This window comes from Leptonychotes weddellii, chromosome 6, assembly GCF_054177405.1.
Source record: "Leptonychotes weddellii isolate Sample4059 chromosome 6, ASM5417740v2, whole genome shotgun sequence".
NCBI classification, from domain to species: Eukaryota; Metazoa; Chordata; class Mammalia; order Carnivora; family Phocidae; genus Leptonychotes; species Leptonychotes weddellii.
In genome coordinates, this window is record NC_138374.1 from 60,171,452 (window position 1) to 60,186,035 (window position 14,584).

Below are 14,584 nucleotides of genomic sequence, written 5' to 3' on the forward strand. Positions count from 1 at the left end.
CTAGAACCCTCAGTTTGTTTCTCAGAGTCCATAGTCTCTCATGGTTCGTCTCCCCCTCCAACTTCCCCCCTTCATTTTTCCCTTCCTACTATCTTTTTTTTTTTTTTAACATATAATGTATCATTCGTTTCAGAGGTACAGGTCTGTGATTCAACCAAATATCTGTTATTAAATATCACTTCTTACATGTCTATCCCAAATAACTGGTATATAGAAGGCACTTAATAAGTTTCTGCATAATAAATCAATTCATCTTTGTATCACCCAGCACTATTCTCGAATATTGTGGTTGTACTTCAGTGACTATAAAATGCTACAACTTTTAGCAGAAAACAGTGAGCATTGAAGATTATAACAAACAGAACTGTTTCCGAGACTACAACATTTGACATTGTGTGTGAGTGTGTGTATATACGTGTATGTGTTTGTATGTGTATATATGTTCATTTGCTTTCTCTATATATACATACATGTATGTGTACACATATGAATGTGTGGCATGTATTTTTGATAATATTGATTTTATCTAAGGATCTTATGCTATGATTTTCAAACTTTCCTTACAGCAATTCAAACAAGAAAAACATGATACATACATCACAACTAGTAACATCCACAGGCACAGGGACACAAATATATAATTAAAAGTTTCATGAAACAATTATCACCCTTACTACACCTAAAGCATTAATATTTTATATTCCATTTTTTTAAAATGCTGTTTGTGACCCACTAAACTTGTTTCATCACCCCTGTTCTGGAAACTCATACAAGTACAAGAAGACACTGGGAAGGTGTAAGCCTTAGTTTGGCATTCATTCCTTAGAAATAACCTAGGCTTTATGGACACCAACCAGAAACTGGCAAATTGAAGGCTAGGAATTATTAAACATTTCCATTCAAAAGCTACGTTGAGCACCTGAATGGCATCATTATTATGTAAGTAAAAAATACAGACCATATTTTGGGCCATAAAACAAGTCCCCAAAATTTAAAAGGAGTCAAATAACAAGTTCTTCATTGACAATGGAATTAACTTAGAAATCAATAACAGAAAGCTATCTGTAAATCAAAATATTGGGAGAATAAATAAAATCTTCTAAATAACTCAAGGGTTGAAGAAGAATCAAAAGGGAAATTAGGAAATATTTTTAACTAAATGAAAATACAACACATCAAAATTTGGGGGAAGCATAAACACAGGCCAGAGTTTTACTGGTTTAGAGAAGAACAATGAGCCCAGGCCATCAGGTCTGTTCCCTCTAAAGAAATCCAAATTCTGCTCACATAAAAAGGGTGGTCACCTGGACTGAGAATCATCAGATACTACTAAGGAAGTCTGAGGTGAAGGAAGCAATATCGCAACCTCATCCCTGCTGGAAAGGTTTTCATAAATCTGAAAGGAGACTAGGCATCTAATAAACAATGTGGTAACACTGAAGGAGAAGAGCCACAAAAAAAACCCCAGAATAATATGAATAGAGAGAAGTGGAGGAAACATCCAGAAAGAGGATGGGAGCACTAAACTGTAAACTTTAGAATGGTAGCTTCCTCCCGATACTAAGAACAACTCCTGAAACATAGTAGCCTCTAATACTGTCTAATGTGTGTAATTGAACCTTCACAGATTCATCCCAGAACCAGTTAAATGCAGAAAAACCTCAGCTTTTCAGAGACCATCTTGACCAAGACAGGCTCGAAATAGAACCTGTTTTGCCTTCAGACAGATGTTCTGAGGTGGTCTGAGGATCCTTCCAATCCCCTAAAATCTGGATTATATACCACAGCATCTTTTATTCCAGCATCATAGGGTTAAGAGGAGAGAGGACAAGTATCTCAATACCTGTTTTTAATTAAACATAGTATCAGTTCATCCACTGTTAAAAAGAACTGGGGAAGAGAAGAGAGCCAATACATTACAGACAACCATTAATTCAGTTTAGTGGAGAGTATCAGGCTTATTATTTTGATTAGTGGCACTCATTAAATATGTTTTCAATGTGTATTTCAGAGAACTAAAACAAGTAAGGATGCTACCCTGCTTTACTGGGGGCAATCCCACATCCTGCTAAGTTGGTTTTTATAATGTGTTTGGCTTCCTAAAATAGGCATAAACAGCCTTATTTAGATCTATGCTATTTATTTCCACAGAGAAGGAACCTCAGAACTGTTCTTTTTTTAACACCTCTGTTGTGATGAAGAAGGAAAAATACATGATACCCAGGGCAAAAGAAGATTGAGCTTAATTACAAAGATTTAAAAGCAGAAAAATTCGTATGGTGGCTTTTTAGAAAAAAACACTTTCTTCCTTTCATCTCAAGGCAAACCACTTTATCTACCGTGAAGCATAAATACTATGTTCTTCCTTTAAAAAATTTGTTGAACCTATATCCTTTTTTACTGAAAGAATCTGGAATCTTAGATTTAATTTTGCAATCTTCAAGTCTTCCTAACGTATTTGTGCAATCTGAACAGTCGACTGCTATTCAAAGCCACTAGAGGAACTAAATAGCTAAATCAGTTCATAAATAGTTTTCTCAAATGAAAACTTCACAATGAAATGATACTTTTGACAGAACATTTATAAATTACAATTTTTCTAAATCCCTTTGGAGGAGAAAAATTTTAAGTGATGGAACAAAAATAAAGTTATATTATTCATTTACCATGTTCAATGATCTAGTGTACATTACTTCAGAGCAGAGGTTTACAAAGCACAATCAATACACTGAGTGATGCATGATTAAATATCCCAAAGTCTTAATTATAATGCCACTTTACATGTGTATAGAACAGTCCAGTTTGCAAAGCACTTACACCCATAAACTCATTTAACTCTATGTGTCTATCAATTTAAATACAACAGATATGAGTCCATTTGGATAAGAAAAAGCCATGTCCTAAAATGGTTAAAAGCATGGAATCTGAAGCCATCTGTCTGGTTTCAAATCCTAGCACTGCCACTTACTAGATACGTAATTCTGGTACATTACCCAACATTTCTGTGCCTCAGTTTCATCATCTGTAAGATGGGAATAACAATCATTTCTACCTCTTGGGCCACTAAGGACTAAATCAATTAATCTATGTCAAACACTCAGCAGAGCAGAGTAACCATTATATATTATATTTGCTGGTTGTATTCAGCATAGTACCATTGCATGAATAGGGAAACAAGCTAGTAAATCACAGAGCCAGAAATAAAAACCAGATCTTCTTCTCTTTGATGCTCTATCCACAAAGGGCTGGGTTGTTTTTTTAAGTATCCTAAAGGTTTTCTAGACGGATGTAGAGTTTAATGTGGAATTGTACAAATCAAAAAATTCAGCAGCACAAAACATTTATAAAGTTGTAATCTGTTTATATATACATTTTAAGTTAAATTGCTTATTAAAAAAGCAAATATTCCATTTTGAGGACAGAACTGTACACTGAGGAGTAGTTATCTGTGTTGCTATATTTGTAAAACAAAACTCTTTCGTTTCACTTTTCAAAAGACCAAAAAGGCAATAAAGCCCATCATATCATGTTACTATGATGATCATTACTTCAATTTATCAAATTTAAAAAGTCTAGAAGGAAATATACTAAGATGATAATAATGACCAAATTAGGATCTTTCTTTTCTTGGTTTTAAAACATTCAGTATTATAATATAACATTCGTAATTTTAAAGTGATTTCCAAAAAAAGTTTATCAAGTATTAAAAATAGCACTGATAAAAGAAACACTTAGAAATAATTCTAGAAAATAATAGATGCCCAGCTGAAAAACTATCTTTTTTTTTCAAACATATTTTGTGTCTTTCCTCAGACTTTGTTCAAACTTTTTCCCTTTAGTGATTTAGGTGACTGTGATAACATCTTCCACTGTAACCAAAAAATAGGGCATGGGTGTGTAAATTTATGAGCTGAAATGCAAAACTGGCACTGGATGTCTAAAGAGCATGAAATCATTTAGCATACTCTAGTATAAAAATGTATTTTAAGCATTGATATCTACATGCTTTGCATATACAATTTTAATTTAACCATCTTTAATCGTTTCATATAAAGTGGAAAAAATGTGAAGTAATGAACTTTTTTAACATTCTCAAATATGCAAGTCACTTCTTCAGAGATTAACTTGGACAAAGTGCTCCTTCACTCCACGCCTCAGATTCCTTCTTTGAATAACAGACTAGAACATCAGTGGTTCTCAACCTTCTTTCCACTCCAGCCCATCTGGGGGATTCCACATCTTTCATTACAGCAGTGGGGACAGTCTGAAAATGTCCCACAAATATTTCCGATACACTACGCTAGACGCTGGCTCCAGCCCCTGCCCTCCACTCAACTCCAAAGTGCAGTTCTCTGAGGTTCTGCACAGCTTTAAGGTCTGCCACTTTCGGTACAGGAAAAGTACAACCCAATGACCTAGAAGGTATCTGATAGTGTTATTCCAATACACTTAAAAAGAAAGGCCAAAAGTTAATATGTATCTTCTTTTGTTGGAACATGCAAGATTCAAGTAAGAATTTATATACTGATGATATCAAAGAAGGCTTTGTAACTGTTCATAAGGCAAAAAGCATATACCTTACTTGGAACTGGCTTGTTTTTGTTTTTAAGATTTTTATTTATTTGACAGAGAGAGACACAGCGAGAGAGGAGACACAAGCAGGGGCAGAGGGAGAAGGAGGCTCCCTGCCGAGCAGGGAGCCCGATGCGGGACTTGATCCCAGAACCCCAGGATCACGACCCGAGCCAAAGGCAGACGCCCAACGACTGAGCCACTTGGAACTGGCTTCTAATCAAGGAGGCGTAAACAGTAGGAAAAGCGGAGAATCAAACAAAATAACACCCCTTAAAGTATGAGGGAATGATATGAACATGAGATATGTGATTAGTGGAAAGAAGATTTGTGCAAGTCAACTTTTCTGATAACAGGAAAGGGAAGCCAAAGACTGGCACACAGAGATGGGATGTTATGTGATCCCCAATTTATTCTCCAAAATATCAATTTGTTACAGGCCTAACATCAATTCTATGTGATCTTTTTTTTAACCAAACAATTCTGTTATAAACTAATAATAACTAATAGTTAACAAAAATATGATTTGGGTGTATTCCATATTATAAATATTCGGCCTGGTGACTGACAATTGCCCAGTAAAGTATTTACAAATAGTGTCCATTTTCTTTGAATGTTTACTTCCTGTGGATAAATTCTACATTATTTAAAATTTATTGTATATGCAAAGTCTTGTGAAGAATTCTCACAAGTAGAAAAGAAGGAAACAGAATTTTAAAACTTCCTTGGAATAAGTGTATTGTTTTGTTTTGTTTTTTTAAGATTTTATTTATTTATTTGACAGAGAGAGAGACACAGCGAGAGAGGGAATACAAGCAGGGGGAATGGGAGAGGGAGAAGCCGGCTTCCCGCTGAGCAGGGTCCCAGGACCCTGGGATCATGACCCAAGCCGAAGGCAGATGCTTAATGACTGAGCCATCCAGGTGCCCCATTGGAATAGATGTATTGTTTAATTCAAATGTAAGCCAATATTACATATTATTAATAAGCATACAAGTCATGACAAAGATGCTGATAAGGGCTTTGAAATTAGAGTAATTTTGAATGTGTAATTGCATTACCTTCAAATCAGAAAACATGAATCAATAAATGCGGATTGTTAGCTTTATGTTTTATAGAGAGAAGACCCTCAAATGGCACACACACACAAAAACAGTATTCTATGGATTCAGTGTTTGAACAGCAACAATAAAAGAGGCTGGACCTGAAAGTTGCTGTCCTCTGTACCAGAAGATGCCACCAGTTATGACTGAGAACACAATGTACGTATCTCCATCACTTCATGCCTTAAAAAGTTAATAGAATTTTTCTGTAGCATTGATTTCTTCTAAAATTATTTACCAGACATGCTGTCTGTTGTTGGCTTAACTTGCTGAAACACTTCCCGTTTAAAAATAAATTCTCAGTGTTCTCCACATAACTGTAAACCTTTTAAAAACCTGTCAGTGAACAGACCCATAACTCAACAAGAAATAAAAGTGAACAGAAAAAAAAAAATGCCCCAACCCCAATTTTGTAAGATGTTCACATCTGAAAGAGTAGCAATAAATACAGTATTATGCAAGAGAAGGCAATTCCTTACAGATTTGGGATGGATAAATATGTGTTGAATGAATATATACATTTCTTCTTCATTCTATTCTCATGTGTCAAAGCATCAAACAACTTATACTGTGGCAGTTTCTGCTGTGTCTCGAACTTTACATGTAAGTTTACCATGAGGGGGGAAGAAACCTGTTTGGCTTGACTCACGATGAATCACAGCCAGGAGGTCATCTTGTTGTGTATCAGCAACTATGTTTTCACTACAGCTATGTGACCTGAAGTGGCAGCAGAAGAGGCACCAAAATAGAAGAGGCAAGAGGCTTCTCCTGGCTTCTGGGCCCCAAATGGGCTTTTCCAGCCCGTTCAGGGATCTAAGCAGGAGCCAACCACAGAGGAGAAAAAGAACAAACCCACAGCACCGAGGAGAAAGACTGCAGGCCCACCACACCTTCCTTGCCCTCTCCGGGAGCCCGGGGAAGCAAGAACATAAAAGAACGGGCGTGGAGAAAACACAGCATGACAGGAGCCAAAACTAGACCAGTGTAGGGCAAAATCCAGCCGTGACCGTAAAGCACAGATTTGGGGAAGGTCTGGAGCCCGAGAAGGATCTCCACCCAGGGACTCCCGGCGCAGCTCCGGCGCGAGCGCGCAGCGGGGCCCCCGCCTCCAAGCCACCCGGGACCTGCCCCTGCTTCCACCTCACCTGTCCAGTGCCCGCTGGCCCCGCCGGCATCTCCGGCCCCCTGATCCCCGCGCACCCTCCCATCCCGTGCCCTCCCGGCGCGTCTTTCGGGACCATCGCCGGGGTCAGTGTGGGCAGGGAGCCGAAGCGCGCCCCGTCGCCCCAGGCCTGGCCCGGGCACTCACTTTCTGAATCCTCTTCAGCGCCATGGGTCAGGGAGGGCGGCGGGGACACCGGCCGGCTGAGGGCAGCTACGGGGCGCGGCGGCGTAGGGTCGTCGCGGGCTCGACTCGCTGGCTGCTCTGCTGGCTCAGCCCGGGGGTCCCCGGCTCGCTGCTCGCTGGCTCGCTCCGGGCGCCGGTGCCTGTTCCGTGTGCGCCGGAGCGCGGGTATGCGCGAGTGTGCGGGCGAGGACGCCGGCGAGACTCTTTTGTTTCCGCTTTTGCTTCTGGGAAGGAGCCTGCGCCCTCCCCGCCCGCGCCCCGCCCCGCCTGGCACACTGGGAAGTGTAGTTCCAGCCCTGTCCTCTGCTGTTGGCCCCGGGCAACGTCGGGTTACTCACTGCTGACTTCAACCCAAGCCTGGACTTAGAACTGCGCAGTCATGAGTTGGTCTCTGCAATTTGATTTTGATCGACTTACGAACTGAAGTTCCCAATCGGTAAAATAGGGATAACAAATTAGCTCGGAAAGCACTTACAGGAATTTCCAATAGAATTTCCAATACAGAGATCCTGTTATTTTTACTTTTGTAGAGTGATCGCTCTTCTCAAACATATAAATTGACTAAATTTCTCACACATGCACAGACATACCCATTATGACTCCTTACTTACCTCCTTAGTTCCTATTTCAAAAGGCACCTCTATCCGCTGATAATCCCTCTTGTCTGCTTCTCCTTGGAACTCCAAATTTTGAGATTCACCATCACTATTGGCTCCTTCCCTTCCTTTCACAGTACCTACTCAATACAATCTACTCCCACTCCTCACTCCCTCAATTCTTATGAACTTGTGTGCTCATTAAAATTTGGCTTCTACTTTCAGTACAAGCAAAATCGGTTTTCACCAAGGTCGGTCTTGAGCTTCTAATTACCAAACCCAATTCACTCCTCATCCTTCCTGATGTTTTTGAATCATTTGATGACTGGCCATCCTTTTGCTTTTCAAAGCATTCAGGGACACTATCTTCCATAGCACCATGGTAACTGGGTCTTAAATTTCTCTGACTTTCCTTTTCACTAGCTCCTCTTCTCAAGAGCTGGAGTGCCCCAGAATTCCAAGCCCTGATCTCATCATCAATATCTTCTAGAAGATAAACCTCCTGGCCTCCCATAAACTGGGAGGCTGCCCAGGGTGATTCGAGGAGCATAGGCTTTGTAGACTGATCCCTTTGACCCCTACCTACTGTTTGACCATGGCTAAGCCACTTTAAACTCTCTAAGCCTCAGTTCCTTCATCTGTCAATAGAGATAATAATCCCTGGATGTATCAAAATTAATTGGTATTAAAATATATAGTGCCACAGTACCTAATATGTTGAAAGTTTTCTATAAAAATTACTTCCCTTTGGAAGAACAAATATTGTTAAAATGTCTATACTACCCAAAGCAATCTATACATTTAATTCAATCCCTGTCAAAATACCACCAGCATTTTTCAGAAAACTAGAACAAGTAATCCTAAAATTTGTATGGAACCACAAAAGACTCTGAATAAACAAAGCAATGCTGAAAAAGCAAAGCTGGAGGCATCACAATTCCACCCTCAAGTTGCATTACAAAGCTGTAGTAATCAAAACAGTATGATACCGGCACAAAAACACAGACACATAGATCAATAGAACAGAATAGAAAATCAGGAATAAATCCACGATTATATGGTCAATTAATCTTCGACAAAACAGCAAAGACTATCTAATGGAAAAAAGACTCTTTCTTCAAAAAATGGTGCTGTGAAAACTGGACAGCCACATGCAAAAGAATGAAACTGGACCACTTCTCTACACCATACACAAAAATAAATTCAAAATGGATTAAATTCAAAAAGGATTAAACCTAAATGTGAGACAGGAAACCATCAAAATCCTAGAGGAGAACACAGGCAGCAACTTCTTCGACATCGGTTGTAGCAACTTCTTACTAGATATGTCTCCAGAGAGGGAAACAAAAACAAAAATAAACTATTGAGACTATATCAAAGTATAAAGCTTCTGCATAGTGAAGGATACAGTCAACAAAACCAAAGGTCAACCTACTGAATGGGAGAAGATATTTGCAAATGACATATCCAATAAAGGGTTAGTATCCAAGAACCATAAAGAACTTATAAAACTCAACACCCCCAAAGTAAATAATCCAGTTAAGAAATGAGCAGAAGACATGCACATTTTTCCAAAGAAGACATCCAGATGGTCAACAAACACATGAAAAGATGCTCATCACTGGGTGGTGTATGTAAATGATGAATCACTAAATTCTATTCCTGAAATCAATATTACATTATATATTAAATAATTAGGATTTCAATAAAAATTGGGGGGAAAAAAGGAAAAGATGCTCATCATCACATTATCAGGGAAATGCAAATCAAAACTACAATGAGATATCACCTCACACCTGTCAGAATGGCTAAAATCAACAATACAAGAAACAACAGGTGTTGGTGAGGATGTGGAGAAAAAGGAACCCTCTTGCACTATTTTTTTTTAAAATAATGGCTTTAATCGTCATTTTGAGAATATGGTAGGGGAAAGTATAATTAAATATACATCATACCAGTGATGCTGGCAACGTTGAGTTAACCCTAATATTGACAGCTATAAAAACTAGTTTGTACATGACAAGACAATGAGAGAAAAAAAGCAATCCCTTTTGAAACAAAATTTTTAAAAAGTGTTCACAGTGGTTTGCATCAACGGTATGTATTTTATGACAATAACATGCACAGATGGAGCACCCTAGGGCTCTCTTTATATCCTAAAGAAAATGAGCATTTCATCATTCATGGGTTGAACTGAATTTTAAAAAGATCAATTGTATACTTACCTCTTAGGATAAACTGTTCTGGGGCGTACAGCTTTAACACCATCATTACAGTTGTTTGCAAAAGGACTACAGAATTTAAAAAAACAAAACATTTTTTTCTTGGGAGTGGAGAGTCTTTCATTTGCTGTTATAATCAGCAAATGCCATTCATTAACTCAAAAAATGGAAGTGGGGCCCCACAAACACACTATTTGAGTAAGCTGACCAATACACATCACAGTTTTTTTTTTTTTTAAAGATTTTATTTATTTATTTGACAGAGAAAGACACAGTGAGAGAGGGAACACAAACGGGGAGTGGGAGAGGGAGAAGCAGACTCCCTGCCGAGCAGGGAGCCCGATGCGGGACTCGATGCGGGACTCGATGCGGGACTCGATGCGGGACTCCAGGATCATGACCTGAGCCGAAGGCAGTCGCTTAACCAACTGAGCCACCCAGGCGCCCCACATCACAGTTTTAAAAATGAAGGTTATATACTCTCTATTACAAGTCCCAACTAGGCAGTGTCAAAATTACATCTATTTCTTTGCTTGCTTTGTGATCATACTCCTTGGAGGTGTTACAGGTCTCATGGCATTCAGCTTCTTTTTCTCGGCAGGATTTAAAATCTGAAAAGAACACATTAGAGTTTTGTCCACACTCATGGCACCTGCATTGTCAAATTCTCCACAATAATTGGGTGCAGAAAACAGAGTGACCAGCTGCCTTTTTGCAAAAAAAAAAAAAAAATCATATCCGTCTTCAACCACCCGGTGGGCTCTACGTATAGGATCCAAATCATGCTTATGGAGAAATTTTGCAACCACTTCTGCACCAAATGTGAAGGACACTCCTCTGTCATTTTCACCCCCGACTAAAACATCTTTATCAGGGTCAGACCACAAAAGATCACAAAGAAGACCTTGATCTGGTACATTAGTTGGTCGCATAATTCCCCGAATCTGCTCCATAGATTGAAGATCTGGTGATAAACATCCGTGACAGCAGAATATCATCTCATCCACAATGGCTGCTATCGGTAAACAGTTTAAAGCAGTCTGCGAAAGTTTTCCATAGTTTAAGGTTATATCTTCTTTTACATTCATCATAATCCATAAATTCTATTGATCCAGGCACATTCATGGGCCTCTCTTCTCTGAGAAGAAAAAAATCTCGGAATATTTGATTTTGTAAGTCTGTAAGAGACAGAGTCTCCAATGACTGCTTCCCCCTGTGCACGTAGTCCCCAAGAAACAGGTAGTTGCTTTCTGGTGGGAAACCACTGTACTCAAAAGGTTGAAGCAAATCATAGTGTTGCCCGTGGATATCACACATATTTTGAGTGGTGCTTCAAGTTCTAGTAGGTTAGGTTGACTGAGAAAGATCTCTCGGGACTTTAAGCACAGTCCTCAGATTTCATTCTCCTGTAGCTGGACATTCGGACCAGGCTTGGACCTGCTCATATCCAGCAATCCTGGATGATGCTGTCCATGTTGAGTTTATCTATATCTGCCATTGTCTTCCCACCGTCCCGCAGCAGCACCCAGCTCCAGCTGGGACTCACACCTTCCTTTCCCACACAGAGGAGTGGTGGCAGCTGTGGCAGAAGCCATGGGGCGGGGCCGGGGGGGACTCCAACCACCCCCTCCCTGCTTCCTCCTTCTCTCCCTACTGGAACCATGAGAAGCACCCTCTGGCATTATTGACGGGCATGCAAACTGGTGCAGCCACTGTGGAAAACAGTATGGAGGTCCCTTAAAAAGTTAAAAATAGAACTACCTATGGTCCAGCAATCGCACTACTGAGTATTTATCCAAAGAATACAAGAACACTAATTCAAAGGGGCACATGTGCCCCTATGTTTATAGCACATTATTTACAATAGTCAAGACATGGAAGCAGCCCAAGTGTCCATTGACTGATGAATGGATAAAGAAGAGGCGGTATATATATACAGTGGAATATTATTCAGCCATAAAAGAATGAATCTTGCCATTTGCAATGACATAGATGGAGCTAGAGTGTATAAGCTAAGGGAAATAAGTCAGTCAGAGAAAAACAAATACCATATGATTTCACTCATGTGGAATTTAAGAAACAAAACAAACAAGCAAAGAGAAACAAATGAGAGAGAGAGAGAAATCAAGAAACAGACTCTTAATTACAGAGCACAAACTGATGGTTACCAGAGGGGAGGTGGGTAGAGGGATGGGTTAAATAGGGGATGGGGATTAAGGAATGTCCTTGTCCTGATGAAGGCAGGGTGATGTATTGGCATTGATTGACACTAAGATAACACAGTATGTTAACTAACTGGACTTAAAATAGAAAAAAAAATGACTTCCTTGTTTTTTCTGTATGATGATGATCTCTTTCCAGTCCACACTGTCACTCCAGTTTCAGCCTTATATTTCCAAAAGTCTGTTGGATATGTCCACCTTTCTTCCCTGTGGCCAGGGATCAGAGTCTGTTTACTACAAGGTCAGGGTGGAGGAAAGCTTTTGCGGAAGCCCAAAACAATAGCTACCATAGCATTCTAAAGGCTCACAAAGAGTAAGGAACAAAAATCTACTCATTTAACTTAAAAGAAAATGTCCAAGGGAATAGGATAGTGGAAGAATGATAGAAATAATTTATGGGATCTGAAAGTTAATTTGGAAGACCCCCACCCACCCCTCCTCCCCAGGCAAAAACCCTAAGACAGTTCTGGAGCTTGACTACTCTTACTCTCCCTTTCCGGAGGTCTCCCTTCTCTCTGAACATTGGCCCATTCTCATTTTCCCAGCTCCTCCTTTGCTTCTCTTATACATGGCTTGAGTTTGCACTTTTCGACATTCTTCCAGCAACTGCTGCTGCTGCTAAATGGCCATGTACCCTTTGGTACTCCCTCTTTCATCTCCCTAAAAGGAAGAATCTCATTGATGCAAATCATCTTTTTTTTTTTAAAGATTTTTATTTATTTATTTATTTGACAGAGAGAGATAGCAAGAGCAGGAACACAAGCAGGGGGAGTGGGAGAGGAAGAAGCTGGCTTCCCGCTGAGCAGGGAGCCCAATGCGGGACCTGATTCCAGGACCTCAAGACCATGACCTGAGCAGAAGGCAGACACTTAATGACTGAGCCACCCAGGCACCCTGCAAATCATCTTTTTACTCTAGGCTATAAATTGTCAGCTAGTGAACAAAGTATGGGTTGACTACTCATGGTCCAATGAGCTGTGGAAAGTTGAAGTATTTTTGGGCAAAGAGCATTCTGAAACACACCAGCAAGAGAGATGTATCTGGGCTGCAGAGAGATGTATTTGGGCTAATTTGATGCACCATTTTTGTGCTCTAGAATTATACATACAGTGTTATCAACTATAGTCACCATGAGAGCATTAAAATTTGTTGAGAGTAGAAAATGTTCTCTCCAAAAAAAGAAAAAAAGAAAAGAAAAAGATAAATATGTGTGAAATTTTATACCCTATTACTAACCTCTCTATTTCACTTACTCCCTAGTCTCTGGCAACCACTCTCATACTCTTTGTATTAGTTTGACTTTTATACTTTAGATTCCACATATAAGTGACACCATGAAGTATTTGTCTTTCTCTGTCTCGCTTATCTCACTTAGCATAATGCCCTCAATGTCCATCCTGTCACAAAAGGCAGGGTTTCCTTGTTTCTTGTGGCTCAATAATATTCCGCTGTATGCACCACATCTTGTTTATTCATTTATCCACTGATGGACACTTAGGTTTGTTCCCATATCTTGACTATTGTGAATAATACTGCAATAAATATGAGAGCACAGATATCTATTCGTTATCTTGTTTTCATTTCCTTGGGATATATACTCAGGAGTTGTATTGCTGGATCATATGGTAGCTCTATTTTTAATTTTTTGAGGAACCTCCATATTGTTTTCCACAGTGGCTGCATCTACATTCCCACAAACAGTGCACAAGGATTCCTTTTTCTCCACATTCTTGCCAACACTTGTTATTTTCTGATTTTTTTTATAGTGGCCATCTTCATAGATGTGAGATGATATCTCATTTGGTTTTGATTTGCATTTCACTGATGATTAGTGATATTAAGCATCTTCTCATATGTTTGTTGACAATCTGTGTATCCTGTTTGGAGAAATGTTCATTCAAGTCCTTTGCCCAGTTTATAATTGGGTTATTTGTTCTTTTTGTTGTTGTTGTTGAAGTGTAGGAATTCCTTATATATTCTGAATATTAACCCCTGGTCATATATATGGGCTGCAAATAGGATTCTTGCAAAAAGGAATTCTTTACAATTCTTTACTCTGGCTATTAACCCCTGATCTTATATATGGGTTGCAAATATTTTCTACTATTCTGTAGTTTGCCTTTTCACTCTGTTGATTGTTTTCTTTGCTGCACAGAAGTTTTTAAGTTTGATTAGTTACATTTGTCTATTTTTGCCTTTGTTGCCTGCACTTTTCAAGAAATCATTAACAATTCCAGTGTCATGAAGGTTTTCCCCTGTTTTCTTCCAGAAATTTTATAGTTTCAGGTCTTATATTTAGGTCTTTAATCCTTTTTGAGTTCATTTTTGTATATGGTTTAAGGTAACGCCTAACTGCTATTTATACAGGCTTTATACAAACTTTCAACCCCCTTTTCTCAACTCCTTGCCCTTACCCTCTCCTTCCAAGAACTGGAGTTTCATTATCTGAACCTTTCTGGAACAGTCAGCTGGCTTTTGTTTGCTTCTCTTGGCTCCCACTACACAGAAGTTTCTTGGTTTT

General features: G+C 39.3%; 1 protein-coding gene and 1 pseudogene across 2 annotated transcripts in view; both read right to left on the reverse strand.

Annotated features, from left to right (window-relative positions):
• The window catches only part of UBE2D1 (ubiquitin conjugating enzyme E2 D1), a 39,076-nt gene extending 31,842 nt beyond the window's left edge, over positions 1 to 7,234 (reverse strand). The window contains exon 1 of one of the 2 annotated variants that reach the window (XM_081824231.1): positions 6,985 to 7,234. In XM_081824231.1, coding sequence (XP_081680357.1) covers positions 6,985 to 7,008 — 24 coding nt within the window. In that variant the 5' untranslated portion in view covers positions 7,009 to 7,234. The other variant, XM_081824230.1, reaches the window with a different exon arrangement.
• A 2,836-nt stretch (positions 7,235 to 10,070) lies between these two features.
• On the reverse strand, positions 10,071 to 11,339 carry LOC102728051 (serine/threonine-protein phosphatase PP1-gamma catalytic subunit pseudogene; annotated as a pseudogene).
• Between the last annotated feature and the right edge of the window lie 3,245 nt (positions 11,340 to 14,584).